General features: G+C 47.1%; 2 protein-coding genes across 2 annotated transcripts; one reads left to right on the forward strand and one right to left on the reverse strand.

The window, feature by feature from the left end:
- Positions 1 to 2,443: 2,443 nt before the first annotated feature.
- LOC117042807 (thaicobrin-like) lies at positions 2,444 to 8,829 on the reverse strand. Its single transcript, XM_033142460.1, has 5 exons — positions 8,725 to 8,829; positions 7,407 to 7,525; positions 5,821 to 5,853; positions 3,410 to 3,439; positions 2,444 to 3,003 (listed from the first exon to the last, which is right to left on the reverse strand). The coding sequence occupies exons 2-5, from the start codon at positions 7,420 to 7,422 to the stop codon at positions 2,489 to 2,491; spliced, it is 594 nt and encodes a 197-aa protein (XP_032998351.1). The 5' UTR covers positions 7,423 to 7,525; positions 8,725 to 8,829; the 3' UTR covers positions 2,444 to 2,488.
- A 9,721-nt stretch (positions 8,830 to 18,550) lies between these two features.
- Positions 18,551 to 20,686, forward strand: LOC117042779 (zinc finger protein RFP-like). The gene is made up of 3 exons (XM_033142425.1): positions 18,551 to 18,991; positions 19,206 to 19,301; positions 20,256 to 20,686. Exons 1-3 carry the CDS (start codon positions 18,563 to 18,565, stop codon positions 20,664 to 20,666), a joined length of 936 nt encoding a protein of 311 aa, XP_032998316.1. The 5' UTR covers positions 18,551 to 18,562; the 3' UTR covers positions 20,667 to 20,686.

Raw genomic sequence — 20,686 nt, forward strand, 5'->3', positions numbered from 1 at the left:
AAGGGGCTGCAAAATGGCGTGCAGGCTGTGAGGAATTCTATTCCCTCCCCTTCAATACTTCCCCAACCGTGACTCTCCCTAGGTTTCACTGACAACCAGGATGAATCCTTCAGTGTTCATACGGGAGTCGTCTCTGGGGTACCTCAGGGCTCTACGTTTGAAAACCTCTTTTGCCACCTATGGGATCTCCCTACCAGGGTTCCCAACTACTGCAGTCTGCCTCCCCTTTAGGCAAATAAGTGGCACACTTGGCTTCACTGTCCAGCCCTCTGTATGACAGGAGAATAAGCAAACAGTTTCCTCTTCCACAGGAAAGCTTTGTTCTCTCCTCTTAGTCACACCTCTTAAGGTACTGATCCACTGCCACAGTCAGCGAACGTTTAAGCACATTTAACTTTATTAGGCAACTTGAAAACATGGATGTCTCGGGTTATTACTGGTACAAATCTTCTTCTCATGTAACTCAGCTGTGTTATAATATTTCCTGCATCCCGTTAGTAAAGGTGATGACCTTTCCTCACATTCCCCAAAGCCTAACCTCTCCTTTTTTTTCTCTCTCTAACCCTCCACCCCCAACTGCCAAACCCCCAACTGCCCTTCAACTTCCCCCTCCTATTAGAATGCCAACTAGCTCCGCCTCCCAGGGAACACCTACCTAACATGGGAGTGATAGGTTAACCCATGATGAACCTGAATCATCAGCAGGCATTATTCCGCCACACAGGCATCTAGGGACACCTTTCTCCCACATGGGGCCCATAAAGAAGATGGGGCAGACAAGCTAGAGGACACCAGCATCCCGCTCAGGTCCAGAACATTCAAAAGCAGCTTAGTTTCATGCTCCTCTCTGTGCTGCAGGGGGTTCCCTCTGAGAACTGCTGAGGGCCAGATCCCCGTAGGCGAGGTCACAGTCTCATGTGTCCATTTCTTGTGTGGTGGCAGCAGCCTCAACCCTTCACTTGCCTGGTGCTGCACACCTTTCCTGCTGCTCTCAGCGTGGTGTTGTCTGTCAGCAGTGGGGGTGGGCGGCGGGCCAGACTCCCAGCTCAGGACGCCCGGGGCCAGATGGCATAGGAAGCCTCTGGAGCACCAGGGGCGGCGTTGCCGTGGAGGCACCCCCTGGATTGGGGCGTCCAGACGCACGGATCGTGACGTCAGGACGCATTCATCAGGACAGACTGCACATGCCCGGAAATCCGAGCATGCGCAGTCCATCCCGCTGGCGCTGCTGCTAGTCCAGGGGCGACCCGCCGAGCAAGCGCCAGCTCCTTGGGGTTCCCTGTCCGTGCTGCTTTAAAGCGAGCCACTTTTGTGTCCTTCCACGGGGTGAGAGGAGTCTCACAGGGAAACATACAATGACACACAAACCAACATCATACAGGGGAAGGAGCAAGGGGAGGCGGCCCTCAAGCAGGTGGGGGGTGTATTTATTCCAACATCTGCCACCACCCCGTGGGAAATGCAGGAAAAGGAGAATAGGCTTCACCAGTCCGTAGTCAGTGGCCCTGATAGTGGAACCAGAGTGAGTCCTGCTGACAAAAAGACGCTCCTTGGGGGAGCATTGTGTATTTGGGGTGGGGTTGAGGAGCACAGAGAAGGTTCCCTGCATAATGTATAGGGCAGCACAGCCCATGGGGCTCCTTCTGGAAGCTGCCAGACTGCAACTCCCATTCTCTCTTTAACCCTTGGTCTTGCTGGGTGGGTCGGAGGGGAGCTGGACTCCAGCATTATCCAGAGGACACCCCGTTTGATGCCCCCGATAGACAGAATCCAGCCTGTAAATTGAAACACATTTAACTGGGCAGAAGCCCCACTCAATGCAATGAGGTTTATTTCTGTCAAAGTGTGGAAATGGCGAGGCTGTATTTGCAGAGGGCATTTGAAGCTGACGCCCTGTTCCATTTCTTTTCCATTTTCTTCCCATCTAGGGTCTCCAGAGCAAGGAGCTATCCTGCCTGACGTGGGGGAAGGGGTTCATTTTTTAGTCATCTATTAATCCAATGATGCATGAATTTTTCAGCTGCATAAGGTCTTGTGGGGAGAGAAAGGTTTCCTAGAATTGCAGAGTTGAGGGTCATCTAGTCCCGCCCCCTGCAGTGCAGGAAACATTTGCCCAGCATGGGGCTCAGACCCACAACCCTGGGTTAAGCGTCTCATTCTCTGCCAAATCAAACATCTCAAAAGGAAAACAAGATTGAAGGTCAGGGAGCCTGTTTGAGGAAAATATTATTTATTGGGACTTGTAAATGTGTGACTGTCTCTTTAAGAAGTAAGCTGCAGAGGGAATTCTGGGAAAAGGAAGGAAAATGCAAAGCCACAACAACCCATTTTTGTTTTGTTATTTCTGTTGATTTTGACTGCAATGAATGTTCTCAAAAGGCCCTTGAAAAACTACACAAAGTGCTATTGGTGGGTAATTCTTTTTTATATCAGTCACTCTGGCCTGGAGAGAAACTCCTGCTGGGCCTGAGAGGCAGATTTAGTCTCCTCAGGAGATACTGAGGTAAGTTTCACTTCCCCACAGAAGAAAGAAAGGGAGGAGGGTCTCTCCAGAGAACGAGGCTCCTGAGAACGTGTAGAGTTCGGCTCCTGAGTCAGCGTCAGAAAAAGACACACGTCCCCCTTCATAGTCCAGAGTCACCCGGATCCTCCTGGGCTTCTCCCTCAGGGGCAGAGAGGAATAAGGGGAGGTGCAGGCCCAGTACTTGTCTCCAAACTTCCCCACAACCCAGATCCCTCTCTTAGGCCTTAAGGGGAAGCAGCCCTTTCTCCTCACAGACTTCCTGGCAACCCCCAAAGTCCATCTTTCCCCACTTCCCACAGTGACTTCCCAGAAATGTCTGCCTGCTGTGAATCCCTCACATCCCAACACACAAGGCCGGCTGTTGAATCTCTCAGGATTGTCAGGCAGGTCTTGGTTTTTGTCTCCCATTCTCACGGTTTTCCGATCCCTGGACAGGATGAGTTCAGGATGGGCCGTGTCTGGATCCAGTGTCACATTTGCTGTTGAGGAGAAGATGAAGGAAAGAGAAGATTAGGCCAAATAACCAAACAAAACAACTTGAGACATTTTGCCAAATTTTAAAAATCCGCCAAGAGGAGAAATTTTAATCATGAAAATAGAGAACCTGTCTGAGAAAAAGAGGACATGCGGCAACCAGTCGTGAAAAAGGTCACATGGAAAAGCAACCCAACTCTCTCTAGGCAGGAATAAAACTCTTCCCTCCTTCCATCTGATCCTTCTGGGTAATTTATCTCTCCCCCCCTTCTGTATCTTCAAGTCCACCCTCTCTGCCTTTGTGGTACAAACAGCAGGGCTAGAGTCAAGTTGTACAGAACAGACTCTTTACCCCCCATGAAACTCTAATCACCCCCCTCCTGTGAATTGGGGTCTCCATGTGAAATTTACCTCTCTGAAGATTTCTGAATGACTGAACATCTGAGGAAGCAAAAAGAGAGGCTTAACAGGCTACAATGCAATAACTCAAAGAAAATCATTTTACAAAACATCAGCATTACATAGCACCTGTTGTTTCCTTATTTCAAGCAAAAGTTTAAATGTAGGCCTAAGGAATTAAAACAACTAACGTGTTTAGCTGTAATTCCTGCATTGCAGGCGGTTGGACTAGATGATCTTTGGGATCCTTTCAAACTCTGCTATTCCATGGAAAAATCAGAAATGGTAAATCATACTCGAAAATGGCAGAATACAATCATTCAAAACCCACAAATTAAATGGGGATCTGTACTGAATGGCTGTACTGAAGCAGGGCAAAGGCTAATAGAGTTCTGTCAAGAGAACAAGCTGGTCATCACAAACACTCTTTTCCAACAACACAAGAGACGACTCTACACATGGACATCACCAGATGGGCAACATCGAAATCAGATTGATTATATTCTCTGCAGCCAAAGATGGAGAAGCTCTATACACTCAGCAAAAACAAGACCTAGAGCTGACTGTGGCTCAGATCATCAGCTTCTTATAGCAAAATTCCAGCTTAAACTGAAAAAAGTAGGAAAAACCACTGGGCCAGTAAGATACAATCTAAATCAAATTCCTTATGAATACACAGTTGAAGTGAAGAACAGGTTTAAGGATTTAGATGTGGTGGATAGAGTGCCTGAAGAACTGTGGATGGAGGCTCGTAACATTATACAGGAGACAGCAATGAAAACCATCCCAATGAAAAAGAAATGCAAGAAAGCAAAGTGGCTGTCCAATGAGGCCTTACAAATAGCGGGGCAGAGAAGGCAAGCAAAATGCGAGGGAGATCGTGAAAGACACAGGAAATTGAATGCAGATTTCCAAAGAATAGCAAGGAGAGACAAGAGGGCCTTTCTAAACGAGCAATGCAAAGAAATAGAGGAAAATAACAGAATGGGAAAAACCAGAGATTTGTTCAAGAAAATTGGAGATATGAAAGGAACGTTTCGTACAAAGATTACCACAATTAAGGACAAAAGTGGAAAGGACCTAACAGAAGCTCTGGTCCATGGCGTCAGGAAGAGTCGGACACGACTGAACGACTGAACAACAACTGAATGGCTGGAGGAAGGTTAACATCTGGTGGGAAAGAGCTGTTGAAACAGGAATTTCCAAGCATGCTGACAAAGCAGATTGCAGAGGAAGAATCGACAGAGCTGGAATGGGGCTGATCTCAAAAGAACTATGGGAACTCTGAGGAGATTGGGATGGCTGAAGCACGAGAAATGGCAGGTAAGGTTGAAACTCTGAGGAACAGGCAGCTCAGGCCTTGGCTCTGCTGCTGGGAGACCAGCCTGGGCAGGAGGTGGAGGAGGGACTGGGTGCTTGTGGGTGCCCTTCTGAACACACTTCATGAGGGGAGAATCCAAGCAAATCTAGAGAACCTCCAAAAGAACCTCTCCAGATTGTGTGGAGGGAAAACAAAATGCAAGGGAGGTTCCCTATACATGAGAACTCGACAAGATGGGCATTGGACTGACTCTGCCGGATTCTCCTTAAGGGCTATTGTAAGAGATTGTAAGGCTCTGAGGCTTTCCCCTGCAACCAAGCAGTATATAAATTTTTATGAAAGAAAGCAAAATCTATAAAATTGAGGGGGAAATCAGGATAATAGTCTATAGGCAGGAAAGGAACTCAGACTGGCGTGCAGGTTCTTCGCAGGGACAAGCTCTGCCCCCAATCCAAATCTTCAAACCCTCTCCTAGTTCATTCATGGGACATACGAAGAACCCAAACACCACTAGAGGACTGTTACCCAGAGTGACGCCATTGATGGGGGTCCCAAAGTCTGCAGAGCAGACGGTTCAACACCCATGAAATATCAGTCCCAATCCCTCCTTTGAAATTGTTCCTCCCCTGGAAATTTGCCTTTCTTTCTTTTTTAAAAATATTTTTATTAAAGATTTTCTTGGTTTACAAAGGTCATGCAATGTCTCTCTCGTATTTTTCCATATAACATTTTTACAAATCGGTTTTTGTTGTTGAGACATTAGGAAGAGAAGGGGGAGAGAGGTGGGTGGGATGGGGAGATAGGTGGGGTAGGTTGACGATGTTTCTGTTTTACTTAATATGTGTAGGGTTTGGTGTCGGCGTTGTCTGTGTGGGTTCTCTGTTGTTCGCTTGTGCTCATTTGCTGGTGTGAGAGGTCGGGGATGGCGTGGGGTGTGATTGTTCTTTTGTGGCTGTGGTGTTCTTTGGTCTCCTGTGTGAGTGGGGTGGGTGGGTGTTTTTGTCAGGTTAGCCATATTGATTTGTATGCTGTCGGTTGATTTTTGTCATGTTGGGCTGTGTGTGGAATGAAGGGGGACCATATCGGGGTGAAGGAAATTTACCTTTCTGAATCTGTTTTCTGAATAGCAGAGCATCTGGGGAAGCAAAAAATATATAAAGTGTAAGGGCAACACTCTTCCACCTGAAATAAATCTCTACACAAAAGTAACACTTCATCATGTGGCATCCTTAAATTCAAGTACGGTCAAAACTCTTGCCCTCCCGGACACCTCCAAGATCTTGTAGCTGAGCCAGTGTCCTTTTAGTTCAGCCACATGAAAAGATATAAATTTTAAGGGCAACACTCTTCCACCTGAAATAAATCTATGAAAATAACTAAAGCTTTAAATAGCAGATTAAGAATATTCAGCATAAATCCTGATGGTCTCTGAACTTTGTCCCTGAAATTGGGCTCTACATTCTTGGACTGGAGGGGAGGCAGAGCAACAGGAATCCTGTAAAAGGAGACAGAGGGGAGATGGAGGCAGCCTTAACATCTTCCCAATTAAGTGGTGGGGGGAACAATTAAAGCCAAAATTGTGAAACAGAAGGAGAAGCGAAGGTTGATGTGGAAGGATTGGCAGAGCTCTCAGGCAAAAGGAAGCCCTTCCTCACAAACCTACAAACCTTTAAGGTTCTTAACAAGCAGAATTGTGCCCTTTTGAGGCTCATGTGCTCTTGCTTCCATCCTCAATGTCTCCATCTCCTCTCAGGAGATCTTGAAGGGAGAAGCACTAGATATGGCAGCTGCAGTGGGACACCTGAGGAGGAGACGGCTCAGGCCTTGGCTCTGCTGCTGAGAAACAAGCCTGAGCAGGAGGCAGAGGGGGAACTGGGGGCTTCTCAATACCCTTTGACTCCATTCAGAGCAGGAGAACCAACAAAAGGACAACCCCAGATTGTGTAGATGGGTAACCAAAAGGAAAAGGAGGTTCTGTATAATTGAAAACAGAAGCACATGGGAGGAAAAAATCCTTCCTTTGCTCTACACTCTGTTTCAGGCTTTCTTTACAGGATTCAGCGTCACAATATACATGGGCCATTCTGAGGACAGGAAATGAAGGCTGGAGCACCAAGAAGGAAGGTATCCTGGGGTTACTCAATTTCATGCAATAAGAGTGTAAGGCGTTTAGTGGCTGCTCATGAGTAACCAGGCAGACGCAAGACTTCTGGAAACTGAATTCCTTTGTTGTGCAGATATTTACAGTGCAGCTAAAGAAAGAACGTCAATCTCATCCTTCTGCAGAGTCCTGGAATGACCCCTTCCGGTTCTTTGCCCAGAATAAAAGGCACTGGATGCGGAACCCCCCCTCCCCCCTCTACGTCTTTCCCCCTGTGCAAAAGGGGAGACGGAAGGGGCGCTTCACCTCCCTTTTCTGCTCAGTGCGAAGGCTCTCCTCCCCTGTCTCAACCCCGGCTCCCACTTCCTGTTTCCATCTCCTCCTCCCCATTGGAGGAATTGCTGCTCCTCCCACTGGACGAAGATGAAGAGTTCAGCAGCTGAGAAGGGGGCTTGCGATACTGATTAAGCCCTGGCACCGTCCTGGCTTCCGGCGAGGGCAGTCTCCTGACAAAGAGCCTGGCATGTTCAGTTCTGAAGAAATAATAGAATTCCCAGTGTGAAATCCTTGCAGCCATTTTTCATTACCTTTCCAATGTTTCATTGTATCCTCCACAAGGTAATTCAGATCACAGGATTCCAAGATCCTGTTCTTCAGCTCTGGAGGGAAAGCCAGTGGCTTCTCTGGACTCTCTCTTTTCTCATACCTGGTGAAAAGGAAAACAAGGAATGGTCCCATTGTGGCACTGTCTCCCAAATTATTGCAGGAGATCTCAATAACATGAACAAAGTTGAAGTTCATTTCCCAAGAGGTCATTTTCAGGGTTCAGCTTCATCTGTTGACACCCACCTCCAAGCCCTGGTCTAGCATTTCAACTTCCTGCCCTGACTGAGATGGAAAAGCAGGATAAAGCTGGGTGTCCACCACAGATTGGGGAGACCTCAGTCCAAAACCCCAGAGGACAGCTGTCAGTGGCTTCGTAAGGATGCTAAACAGCACAAGGGACAAGATGTCTGTGTGACACCACCGGAGGGCTCCCATGGCTTCCAACGGTGCTGCCCCATAACAACTTTCTGGGAAGGTCCCGGGATGTAAGAACCAAACCCCTGAACTGAGGTGCCTGCAATCCCTCCCTCCCCGAGCCACACCAGAGGATGTGAATGATGTCCAAAGCTTCCAAGCGGTCAAGGAGAACAACCTCAACCCTTCCTGCTCCCTCTCTCACCCAGGAAGGGCACAACCCCATGCCCCATGGGACTCTCCCTCCAGAGGCAGGAAACAACCTGACTTTCTTTTTTTAAAATTTTATTAAACAGCAAAATCATACACATAACTCAACAAAACACATGACAATTTCAGAACACAAAAAACACACACACTTCTATATACAACCTGACTTTCAACCCCCACTCCAGACCACTTTCAGCCTCTCATGCTGGAAACGCTCTCAAGAAAAAGAACCCACCTATTCTAGACCAACAAACCTTCCCTCCCTAAGTGCCTCAAAGGGGCTGAGTTACCAGAGTTTGGGGGGGCTGCTAGCTGGACATAGAAATCTATTGGTACTTCCTAAGCTCTTCTCAAGCATCTTTGGCAGTTTCTCTTCTAGATGTTTGAAATTACCAAAAAGTCAATGAAGAGAAAGTGCAAGAGAAAGAAAAGAGCCCCCATCCCTGGGTGAAGTGATGTGGGGAGGGAGGGAGGGAGGAGGCAGTTGACTGTGAACCTTGGAGGGAGAATGGGGGGGGGCTACAAGTTCAAAAGAGGGGGTCCTGTTTTACCTGTGAGATGCTGCAGGGAGTGAGTCCTACAGTCTCCCCCCTGCAGCCCCTGGAGAGCCATGTTTGTGGTTCTTGCATCTCTGCTACAAAGTGATGCTAATGCGAATGAGCCAGATCCACTTACCTCTGCAAGGTGCTTCTCACATCCTAGAGGGGAAAAGAGAAGGGAATTCACTGCACACCACAGGACACACTAGGAAGACCCCCTCAGACCTCCTCATAGTGGAGGAACAGCCTGGTCCTCGGATGTCAGTCTGCCTGGCACATGCCAAGGTTTAGGGTAGGGATGGCTGAATCAGCCAGTTTTCGTTTCGCACAGCTTTTATTTTTCCAATCTGATATTATGAATTGTTCTGATATCAAGTTCTCCACTTTTCCACATCAGTTTAAAATTATTGTTTAAAATCCACCAGCATTTTAGAAAAATTTCACATTTGTAGGTTCAAGAGAAGATTCCACCCCATCTCTTCTCTTAGATTATAATTTAGTAACTTTAATCCAGTTTGCATTGTGCAATTCAGACGTAAGAAAGCCTACAGGATAATCCTGCCAGGGCACTATCCAAAACTGTCTTCCACAGAACTTCCCAAATTTCAAATTCTACTTTCCAACTGGAAATTTAAAAAGCACCTGCAGCATAAAATGCCTCCAAAGGGGTTAATAAAACCGCTCAGTGTTTCTTTTGAGTTGATCCACACTTTTGCTTTTCCTGTGCCCAGAAAACACAGGTCCAATGGGTTTTGCCTTTGCCCTGCCGCTTTCCCTCAGGAAAAGCCTGCTCCTTGGTGCAACATCAAAGCAAAGGTCAATCCGGAGAAAACCTGGCTGATGTTTGCTCTACTTCAGCAGTAAACAGTGGGTTTTCCTGGAGGAAAGGGGTGGGACAAGCAGCAGTCTGGATGAGTCCCTCTGTCTTGCTCTTTTGTCACTGTGACTGAGCACCATTTAGGGCCAATCTGGATCCATTGTGAAGGTGATCAACCCAGAAGTTGTGGAGGAAACGGGAAGAGAAGCTTTGTCAAGAGACTGGCTCATGTCGGAAGGAGGCCTGAATGCATCCCCAGTGCTCCTCCTCTAAGGGCAGGAAGGCAGCATTGCCCAGCGGGCAGGAATTAGGAGACAAATCTTCAGCAAAGAGCAGAATGCCACCTGCAGTTCCATCAAGAACACAGAAGAATCTCTAGTCTGCATTCAGGTGAGTTAAGCATCCCAGGTCTCTTGGGTCTTCCTGTCCATTACAAACCTGACTCTCCTGGCAATTCAGGTTTTCTGCTACTTGTCAGGTCCAATTCTGAGTTGTCATGGAAAAGTCACCTTTCCTCCTAGTCTGCAGATGCTACTCTGAACCACTGAGTTCTTTGCCATTTGGTATGGGAGGAGATGGCACAGGCCCCACAGCACTCCCAGAATCAGCGGGCTCCTCCCCACCAGTAGGAGCTTCCACCCGCCACTCCCAAATCTGCTTCCAACAGATACTTGGGAGGGATCCTGCACCATCTGGCCAATTCCTAGCCACCTCTCCCCCCCCCCCCCCCGCAGCTGATCCTTTACTGCTCTCTGCTTTGCAGGGCATTGAGGAGGAATCCTGCTAGCCAAAGGAGATATATACTTAGTTGTGCATGTGCAATTTACATTTGTAGTTTCTAAATATTTATAAAGCAACCCTGCTGGGGGATGTGGATGAGGTTAACCCTTTCTGGCAAAGAGAAAGACTTCAACTCCCTCCTCCCACACTCTGGGATGGTCACTGGATCCTTGAAGTAATCCAGGCAGGTGGAGCAAGTGGCTTCATCGCGGAGACGCTGGATGTGACCCCCTGCAGCAGCCATGGCTCCCTCGCCCCAAAGAGCCGAGTTAAGTTTCGCTTTCTCAGTTTAAAGCCACTGGGAGTTTCCTTTCCTGGAAATGAGAGCCAGTGTGGTGTAGTGGATAAGAGTGATAGACTCATAATCTGGGGAACCGGGTTCGTATCTCCACTCCTCCACATGCAGCTGCTGGGTGACCTTGGGCTAGTCACACTTCTCTGAAGTCTCTCAGCCCCACTCACCTCACAGAGTGTTTGTTGTGGGGGAGGAAGGCAAAGGAGAATGTGAGCCGCTTTGAGACTCCTTCGGGTAGTGATAAAGCGGGATATCAAATCCAAACTCTTCTTCTTCTTCTCAGTGATCAAGTGATCTTTATTTATTTTTTTAATGTCTCCAGGTCTTTGCAGTTGTTGAATATTTTCTCAAGTAGCAGCGAATGCTTTTTGATTGCTTCCCATGCTTTTCATTACACACAAACACACACATACCTAGTAAGCTGTAGTATTCATACTGTAACATTTTCATTCAAAGGCTTCCTTGTCATTTTTGAATTGAAGAAAATCTGCCTCTGCCCTAAATGGATGGGAGTTCTGATTTAGCAAGTGTGAAGGAAACTCCTAAAAGTCTGGTTACTAATTCTAACTTAATTCGTTTTTAGCATGCTGGCAAAGAACTTCAGGTTGAAATAGACCAGGGGTCTGCAACCTTTAAGACAAAAAGAGCCACTTGGACCCGTTTCCGAAGAAAAAAAACAAACTGGGAGCCGCAAACATCTCTGACCTTTAGCTGCTATATCAATGAAAAATATGAGCATGTCTGATCTGTGGCTTTTGATGGCTAGTCCCAGTTATTATTTTCTAATGAGGGGGGAGAGATGCACCCCATATGGTCCCAAATGCATGTATGCTTTGCTGCTTTTGATGCCCCACATACAAAACCCTCTCATATTCAGAGCACACTTGGGCTTGCTCACCTGGGTGTTGAATCAAGTCAAGGTGTGCATGTGTGTGTTTGTAGGGGTGTGTGTGTGTTTGTTTTGAATCAAATAAAGGGGGTGTTGAATAAACTCAGGGTGTGTGTATGTGTGTTGAATCAAGTCAAGGTGTGTGCGTGTGTGTACGGGGGTGTTGAATAAACTCAAGAGCTGTGCTGTGTGTGTATGTTCAATCAAGTCAAGGGCTGTGTGTGTGTGTGTGTTGAATCAAGCCAGAGGGTGTTTTGTGTGTGTGTGTGGGCCAGTAAAGGGGTGTTGAAGAGAAGCTCAAGGGCTCTGCCTGCGTGTGTGTGTTGGGGTTGGGGTTGGGGCAGCCCTCTGCCCCTCGCCGACACTGTGTTCTGCTCTTTGCTCTCTCCACCCCCCCCCACGGAAAAGCAGAGCGCTCTGGCAGCAGCTTCGGACACACACTGCCGCCCCGAGGGGGGGTGCCTTCGAGTTTGGCGCCCCGGGTGCCGCGGTGGCTTCCTCCGCCAGTGGGTTCCGATCCCAGGATGGAGCCCGGAAAAGCCCCGGGAGGAGCGCTCAATTTTAAGGCTCTTACCGATGTCACAAGAACAGAGACCAGACCAAGGCTTCCAAAAGCGAGGCGGTTTCCCGACAGTTTATTTCCCAATCTGTTGCAACAGGGTCCTTCTCTCGCGCAGCAAAACGGAGCGAAGAACCTCGGACAACAGAGCTGCCTTCTCTTATATAGAGGTATTTTCTCATACAGGTTAATGGTACAAAAAGGGCGTGAAACGGCAGGGACGGTGGAAAGAGAAAAACAGCATGAGGTAAGTGGGGTGTCAATCTTGCCGAGGTGTTCAGGACAATAGGTGTTGAGCCGTTTTCCTAATGGTTCTGTTTTTCCTCTCTTTACAGGACGGAACCAGAGATGTTAGTAATCAGCGCATATTTTATGGCTCTGTATGACTGTCGGTTGGAGTGTGAAAGATCAGCGCTTGCACATCCCGTAGAATAAATTGGTTTTGTGTGTGTGTGTGAATGGAGTTCGTTGTGTATTCTTGGTATTATTTGCAGGCCCAGTAGGTGGCGCTGCAGTAACATGAGTTAATTTTGACAGCTCTTAGATTGTGAATTGGCAAAGAGGGAAATTTTAGTTATTTCATCAGGTAAAGGTAAAGGGACCACTGACCATCAGGTCCAGTCGTGTCCGACTCCGGGGTTGCGGCGCTCATCTCGCTCTATAGGCCGATGCAGCTGGTTTTTGTCCGCAGACAGCTTCCGGGTCATGTGGCCAGTATGACTAAGCCGCTTCTGGCGAACCAGAGCAGCACACGGAAACGCCGTTTACCTTCCCACCAGAGCAGTCCCTATTTATCTACTTGCACTTGCTTTCGAACTGCTAGGTTGGCAGGAGCTTGGAGCGAGCAACAGCAGCTCACCCTGTTGCAGGGATTCAAACCGCCGACCTTCTGATCAGCAAGCCCTAGACTCTGTGGTTTAACCCAAATTTTACAACCATTTTCTGTCACCAAAATAAGGTGGGCCCTAAAACTATGTGCAAGCAGGTATATGCGTAACTTTTCAGCCGACCAGACCCTCGTTGACTTTTGGCGGCAGAGAGGGGGGAGGCAATCAGGTGCCTAGAAACATAGGCTGGGGGAGAGTTGGGTTCAAATCCTGTTTTAGCTTTAGAAATTCATTGGGAAGGGTGGCTAATTCCCTAGAGGACAGGATCACACTTCAAAATGACCTTAAACGATTAGAGAGCTGGGCCAAAGCAAACAAGATGAATTTCAACAGTGAGAAATGTAAAGTACTACACTTGGGCAAAAAAAAATGGAAGGCACAAATACAGGATGGGTGACATCCTGTAGATCTGGTCTTAACCAATAGTGATGACTTGGTAAGTGGGGTAGAAGTGGCAGGATCATTAGGTGGGAGTGATCATGCTCTTCTAGAGTTTATTATACAGCGGAAAGGAGCAACCAAGCATACTAAGACTCAAATTCTAGACTTTAAGAAAGCTGACTTCAGAAAATTTAGGGAAATGCTGGGAGTGATCCCATGGTCAGTAATACTAAAAGGGAAGGGAGTTCATGATGGATGGGAGTTTGTTAAAAGGGAGATATTAAAAGCACAACTTCAAGCAGTACCAATGAGACGAAAACATGGAAGGTGCCTAAAGAAGCCAGGGTGGCTATCTAAAGAACTTTTAACTGATTTAAGATTTAAAAGGGATATGTACAAAAAATGGAAAAAGGGGGAAGTCACCAGAGAGGAATTCAAACAAATAGCCAGCAAGTGTAGAGACAAAGTCAGAAAAGCTAAAGCACAGAATGAACTCAGGCTTGCTAGAGAGGTTAAAAGCAATAAAAAGGGCTTTTATGGGTATGTCCGTAGCAAAAGGAAGAACAATGAAACAGTGGGGTCACTTAGAGGAGAAGATGGTGAAATGCGAACAGGAGACAGAGAAAGGGCAGAACTCCTCAATGCCTTCTTTGCCTCAGTCTTCTCAAAAAAAGAAAACAATGCCCAACCTGAAGAATATGGGGCAGATGATTCAGCAGGGGAAACACAGCCCAGAATAAGTAAGGAGGTAATACAAGAATACTTGGCTAGTTTAGATGTATTCAAGTCTCCAGGGCCAGATGAACTACATCCAAGAGTATTAAAAGAACTAGCAGAGGTGATTTCAGAACCACTGGCAGTAATCTTTGAGAATTCCTGGAGAACTGGGGAAGTACCGGCAGACTGGAGGAGGGCAAATGTTGTCCCTATTTTCAAAAAGGGGGAAAGAGAAGACCCAAACAATTACCGCCCAGTCAGCCTGACATCAATACCAGGAAAGATTCTAGAGCAGATCATTAAGCAAACGGTCTGTGAGCACCTAGAAAGGAACGCTGTGATCACTAAAAGTCAGCATGGGTTTCTGAAAAATAAGTCATGTCAGACCAATCTGATCTCATTTTTTGACAGAATTACAAGCCTGGTAGATGAAGGGAATGCTGTGGATGTAGCCTATCTTGATTTCAGCAAGGCCTTTGACAAGGTGCCCCATGATATTCTCGTAAAGAAGCTGGTAAAATGCGGACTAGACAATGCTACCATTCAGTGGATTTGTAACTGGCTGACTGACCGAACCCAAAGGGTACTCATTAATGGCTCCTCTTCATCCTGGAGAGAAGTGACTAGTGGGGTGCCACAGGGTTCTGTCTTGGGCCCAGTCTTATTCAACATCTTCATCAATGACTTGGATGATGGGCTTGAAGGTATCCTGATCAAGTTTGCAGATGACACCAAATTAGGAGGGGTGGCTAATACCCCAGAGGACAGGATCACACTTCAAAATGACCTTAACAGACTAGAGAACTGGGCCAAAGCAAACAAGATGAATTTTAACAGGGAGAAATGTAAAGTACTACACTTGGGCAAAAAAAATGAAAGACACAAATACAGGATGGGTGACACCTGGCTTGAGAGCAGTACATGTGAAAAGGATCTAGGAGTCTTGGTAGACCATAAACTTGACATGAGTCAACAGTGTGATGCAGCAGCTAAAAAAGCCAATGCAATTCTGGGCTGCATCAATAGGAGTATAGCATCTAGATCAAGGGAAGTAATAGTACCACTATATTCTGCTCTGGTCAGACCTCACCTGGAATACTGTGTACAGTTCTGGGCACCACAGTTCAAGAAGGATACTGACAAGCTGGAACGTGTCCAGAGGAGGGCAACCAAAATGGTCAAAGGCCTGGAAACGATGCCTTATGAGGAACGGCTTAGGCAGCTGGGTATGTTTAGCCTGGAGAAGAGAAGGTTAAGGGGTGATCTGATAGCCATGTTCAAATATATAAAAGGATGTCATATAGAGGAGGGAGAAAGGTTGTTTTCTGCTGCTCCAGAGAAGCGGACACGGGGCAATGGATTCAAACTACAAGAAAGAAGATTCCACCTAAACATTAGGAAGAACTTCCTGACAGTAAGAGCTGTTCGACAGTGGAATTTGCTGCCAAGGAGTGTGGTGGAGTCTCCTTCTTTGGAGGTCTTTAAGCAGAGGCTTGACAGCCATCTGTCAGGCATGCTTTGATGGTGTTTCCTGCTTGGCAGGGGGTTGGACTGGATGGCCCTTGTGGTCTCTTCCAACTCTATGATTCTATGATTCTATGACACCTGGCTTGAGAGCAGTACATGTGAAAAGGATCTAGGTGTCTTGGTAGACCAGAAACTTGACATGAGTCAACAGTGTGATGCAGCAGCTAAAAAGGCCAATGCAATTCTGGGATGCATCAATGGGAGTATAGCATCTAGATCAAGGGAAGTAATAGTACCACTGTATTCCGCTCTGGTCAGACCTCACCTGGAATACTGTGTCCAGTTCTGGGCACCATAGTTCAAGAAGGATACTGAAAAACTGGAACGTGCCCAGAGGAGGGCAACCAAAACGGTCAAAGGCCTGGAAACGATGCCTTATGAGGAACGGCTTAGGGAGCTGGGTATGTTTAGCCTGGAGAAGAGAAGGATAAGGGGTGATATGATAGCCATGTTCAAATATATTAAAGGATGTCACATAGAGGAGGGACAAAGGTTGTTTTCTGCTGCTCCAGAGAAGCGGACACAGAGCAATGGATTCAAACTACAAGAAAGAAGATTCCACCTAAACATTAGGAAGAACTTCCTGACAGTAAGAGCTGTTTGACAGTGGAATTTGCTGCCAAGGAGTGTGGTGGAGTCTCCTTCTTTGGAGGTCTTTCAGCGGAGGCTTGACAGCCATCTGTCAGGAATGCTTTGATGGTGTTTCCTGCTTGGCAGGGGGTTGGACTGGATGGCCCTTGTGGTCTCTTCCAATTCTATGATTCTATGAATTCAGAGTCCCCTGGACCACTTGCTGTTCCCGATACCAGTCAACCTCACAGAGCTGTTTGGGGGATAAAAAGTGGTGTGAGGGGGGAATAAGCGATTTCACCAGCACTAGGTACCCACGTTGCTAGCACCTGCTCACAACACCTTGCCATAATTTAAGCTGTGTTTCCAATAGTCATAGTAGTTTCACTACGGTTTGAAAACTTGCTGGTTGCAGCAATGCTTCATTTAGTGTGAATGTGCTTCTCAAACCACTTTCTTTGAACACAGGAATCTGTGAGGAAATAAGAATGCAGTTTCATGGATCAATGAAAAACAAGCTAAAATACGTGACATAAAAGGAAAGGAGGATGGGGAGGGAAGAGGAAAGGAACAAGCTCAGGTACTAGTAGTTCTTAAAGTTATAATAACCACTTGGGGGGGTAGAAACAGTGCAGGGAGCTTGATGGAGTGCCTGTTACTTGGTGACAGTTGCGGAAGAGCCCAAGGCAGCTCTGAGCCGCAGTGATTGAATAACCCTTATTAGTTTCTCTCTCTCTGCTATGCAACCTCATGCAATATTAGCATTTGCTGAGTTCTATTTCCATGCCTATTTCCAGCATGGCCTACTTTAAAAAGGGTTCAATCTAAGCTCTGTGTCATTTAAAGTCATACTTTGTTGTACACCTTCAAACAGCATTCTTGAACATGCTTATTGCTCCCATTGTTTTTTTGCATTCTGACTGCCAATGCAAGAGAAATGTGTTAGGGACACAGCCAACAATATTTGTGTTTTTTTTGGGGGGGGGCGCTGCCCATTCTAGGCCAAATGGCCACTCATGCCTGCTTATTCCTGGGGTTCCCCATGTGGCCCCATGGTGCCTGCCCAGGCCCTTGGCCCCTCCCATTTGTAATGAGGGTTGCTTTTTTCACCGAGGATGGTGTGGAAGGGGCTGCAAAGTGGCGTGCAGGCATCTAGGGAAAACTTTCTCCCAGATGGGGCCCATAAAGAAGATGGGGGAGACAAGCTAGAGGCCACCAGCATCCTGCTTGGGTCCAGTGTGTTCATAGCAGCTTATTTTCATGCTCCTCTCTGTGCTGCAGGGGGTTCCCCCTGAGAACTGCTGAGGGCCAGATCCCTGTAAGCGAGGTCACAGTCTCATGTGTGCATTTCTTGTGTGGTGGCAGCAGCCACAACCCTTCGCTTGCCTGGTGCTGCACACCTTTCCTGCTGCTCTCAGCGTGGTGTTGCCTGTCAGCAGTGGGGGTGGGCAGTGGGCCAGACCCCCAGCTCAGGGTGCCCGGGGCAAGGGGTGCCTGCCACCACCAAGGAGTGGGGGAAGGTGCTGGAGGTGACCAAAGGCAAGTGACAAAACCAAGCCGAAGGTGGAGGGGATCAGGGCTTATCAGCACCCCCAAAGAAAAAAAGGTTTATTCAAGTTGGCACCCATACTTGTAAAATTGGTTGCTGGAGGCTGCCGGGGGTGGGGGGCAAGGCTGGTTTTGCTCTCTGGTCCTCCTTGCAGGTTTCCCACAGGTGTCTGGGTAGCCCCTCTTGGGCGCTGGACCAAATGAGCCACTTTTGTGTCCTTCCACGGGGTGAGGGCAGGCTCACGGGGAAACGTACGATGAAACACAAACGAGGCAAACATCATATAGGGCTGGGGTAGGCAACTTAAGGCCCGTGGGCCAGATGCGGCCCAATCGCCTTCTAAATCCGGCCCACGGACGGTCTGGGAATCAGCGTGTTTTTACATGAGTAGAATGTGCCCTTTTATTTAAAATGCATCTCTGGGTTATTTGTGGGGCATAGGAATTCGTTCATTATTATTTTTTTCAAAATATAGTCCAGCCCACCACATGGTCTGAGGGACGGTAGACAGACCCATGGCTGAAAAAGGTTGCTGACCCCAGTCTTAAACAAACAGAGGGCACCAGGTTGGCAATGCTGAAAGCGTCTGTTTCAATCTTAAATTCTTTTCCAGGATGCTAAAAACGAATTAAGTTAGAATTAGCAACCAGACTTTTAGGAGTTCTGTTCACGGAATCAAGTCCCGTTTGCTAAATCAGAACTCCCGTCCATTTAGGGCAGAGGCAGGTTTTCTCCGATTCAAAAATGACAAGGAAGCCTACGAATGAAAATGTTACAGTATGAATACCACAACTTACTAGGTACTTGTGTTTGTGTGTAATCAAAGCATGGGAAGGCAATCAAAAAGCATTCGCTGCTACAGTACTTGAGAAAACATTCAGCAAATGCAAAGACCTGGGGACATATTTCTTTAAAAAAAAAAAGATCACGTGGTCACTGAGTTTATGAGTCATTTCCAGGAAGTGAAACTCCCATTGGCTGAAAACGGAAAAAACGAGGAGCCATGGCTGCTGCAGGGAGTCACATCCAGCGTCTAAGTGATGAAGCCGCTTGCTCCATCTGCCTGGATTACTTCAGGGATCCAGTGACCATCCCAGAGTGTGGGCACAACTACTGCCGATCCTGCCTGATCCAGTGCTGGAGGGAATCGGAGGCAGAGGCTTCCTGCCCTCAGTGCAGAACAAGAGTCCAGAGAAGGAGCCTCATCTCCAACCGGCAACTGGCTAATATGGTAGAAATAACGAAGAATCTCAGCCTTCAAGAGGGAAAGGAGGAAGGAGGGGGGAAAGGGAGAGTCTGCGAGAAGCACCAGGAGCCCCTGAAGCTCTTCTGCAAAGTCCACGAAGCCCCCATCTGCCTGGTGTGTGACAAATCAAAGGAACATGAAAATCACAAGGTGATTCCTCTGGAGGAGGCTTTCGAGGAATACAAGGTAGGAGATCCCTGGATCTTGAGGGGGAGAAATGGCTGTGGTAGCTGGTCCAGGGAGTTATGGACCCAAAAAGAATGAAAACCTCTGGACTTTTATTTCCTCCAGTAAATGACATTGCAATTACAGCAAGGCCACTGGGCACAAGAAGCCAGTATAATATTCATCTCCTCTCTTTGTGTCTCAATCAAACCTGAGTTTTTTCTTTTCTCTTTAGGGAGAGATCTGTAGCCGCCTGGAGATTCTGAAGAAAGAGAAAGGGGAAATCCTGGCCTATCAAGCAGATCTAGTCAAGGAAAGCAAAGACCTCCTTGTAGGTGTCTCTGTTGTTACTAGTGAGGGAACAAGCACTTGAAGAATCGAGTCAGGACTGAGGAGGGATGGGGAAATCTGCCCATTTCAGCTTTTCCCCATTTCTCCTTTTTCCATATCAGTCTGTTTATTCATTTATTATCCTGAAAATGAATCACATGTTAGGGTAGCTACCTCCTTGTATAAATGTTTTGATCTGTACTTTACCCTCATAAATACATTTTTTTGTGAATATTACCTGGCTGGGTCCACCTTGAAAATATCAGAGGTGTGAATTTCAAAGGATTGCTCTGTTTTGGTCTCCATATTTTTTCAGCAATAGTAAATCAGGTAAGTTCACCTTTGAATGCAGCTACATCTAATTTATTTCCCATTGTCATTCATTATGTGAATAGCAGTCAAGGAGAAGCCTGAGGATTTGTGAACTGAAAGAGTGGAAGCAATTCAATCCAAATCCTGATTTACCATAAATATTACTAAAGGACTGTCTAAATGTGCGCTCTTGTTCATCTTTAGGAAACTGAGGCCATTTTGAACCTTTAAAGAATATAGGGGAGCTATGGGGATGAACTCTGCACTTTGTCCTCCTCCTCTGTTTCTGTTGCCTTCCTACACCTAAATGGCACCAGTCTAAACAGAGGGGTGTTTTATGTCCCTGGATGTTCTCTGAACAACTTAGAACACTGGTTATGCCATGCCCAAAAACATGCAGGGAACATCCATGGCTAGAAAAAGAGCTCCTTGCTTTAGGCTGTAGTCCTCTGGGAAATAGAAGTCATCAGAAACAGCTATGGAGATGGCCTCCCCTCAAAATAAATGTTTACTTCTTTAGCCACTGGAGGTTTCATGTCTATGAAAAATCAGAAGTGTCCTCCCTGTGGAATTCTCATAATTCTCTTCCTGATGTTTTGAAGGCTGACCATCTTCCACACTCAGACCTCCTCTTTTCTTTCAGAAATTAACAGAAACGGAGAGGCTGAAGACACTGGAGAAGTTCAGAGAACTGCGCCAGTTCCTGGAAGAACAGGAAAAACATCTGCTGAATCATGTGGAAGATGTGGAGAAGGAGATTGCAAGGAGAAGGGATGAGCAGCTGGCCAGACTCTCCAGGAAACTCTTCTCTCTTCAGAGGATCATCCAGGAGATGGAGGAGACGAGTCAGCAGCCAGCGAGTGAACTTCTGCAGGTAAGACGGTGGCAGGAACAGCCCAAGGCTCCAGGAAGAGGCTGCCTCCCATCCTATCTGTGCCCCTTTCATGTATACAAGGAGTGCAGGGGCTCAGATGATGGAGCCTCTAGTCAGGTTTGTAATGGACAGGAAGACCCAAGAGACCTGGGATGCTTAACTCACCTGAATGGAGACTAGAGATTCTCCTGTGTTCTTGA

This window comes from Lacerta agilis, chromosome 2, assembly GCF_009819535.1.
Source record: "Lacerta agilis isolate rLacAgi1 chromosome 2, rLacAgi1.pri, whole genome shotgun sequence".
Lineage (NCBI taxonomy): Eukaryota > Metazoa > Chordata > Lepidosauria > Squamata > Lacertidae > Lacerta > Lacerta agilis.

What these genes read in the sequence shown, in the direction of transcription:
- LOC117042807 (XM_033142460.1), bottom strand. An exon ending in CAGAAAACAGATTCAGAAAG is followed by an intron (nt 3,440 to 5,820) that starts GTAAATTTCCTT and finishes TTGCTTCCTCAG; the next exon opens with ATGTTCAGTCATTCAGAAAT. An exon ending in ATTCAGAAATCTTCAGAGAG is followed by an intron (nt 3,004 to 3,409) that starts GTAAATTTCACA and finishes TCTCCTCAACAG; the next exon opens with CAAATGTGACACTGGATCCA.
- LOC117042779 (XM_033142425.1), top strand. Translation starts at nt 18,563, where the DNA reads ATGGCTGCTGCAGGGAGTCACATCCAGCGTCTAAGTGATGAAGCCGCT. An exon ending in AGGCTTTCGAGGAATACAAG is followed by an intron (nt 18,992 to 19,205) that starts GTAGGAGATCCC and finishes TTTTCTCTTTAG; the next exon opens with GGAGAGATCTGTAGCCGCCT. An exon ending in AGGAAAGCAAAGACCTCCTT is followed by an intron (nt 19,302 to 20,255) that starts GTAGGTGTCTCT and finishes CTTTTCTTTCAG; the next exon opens with AAATTAACAGAAACGGAGAG.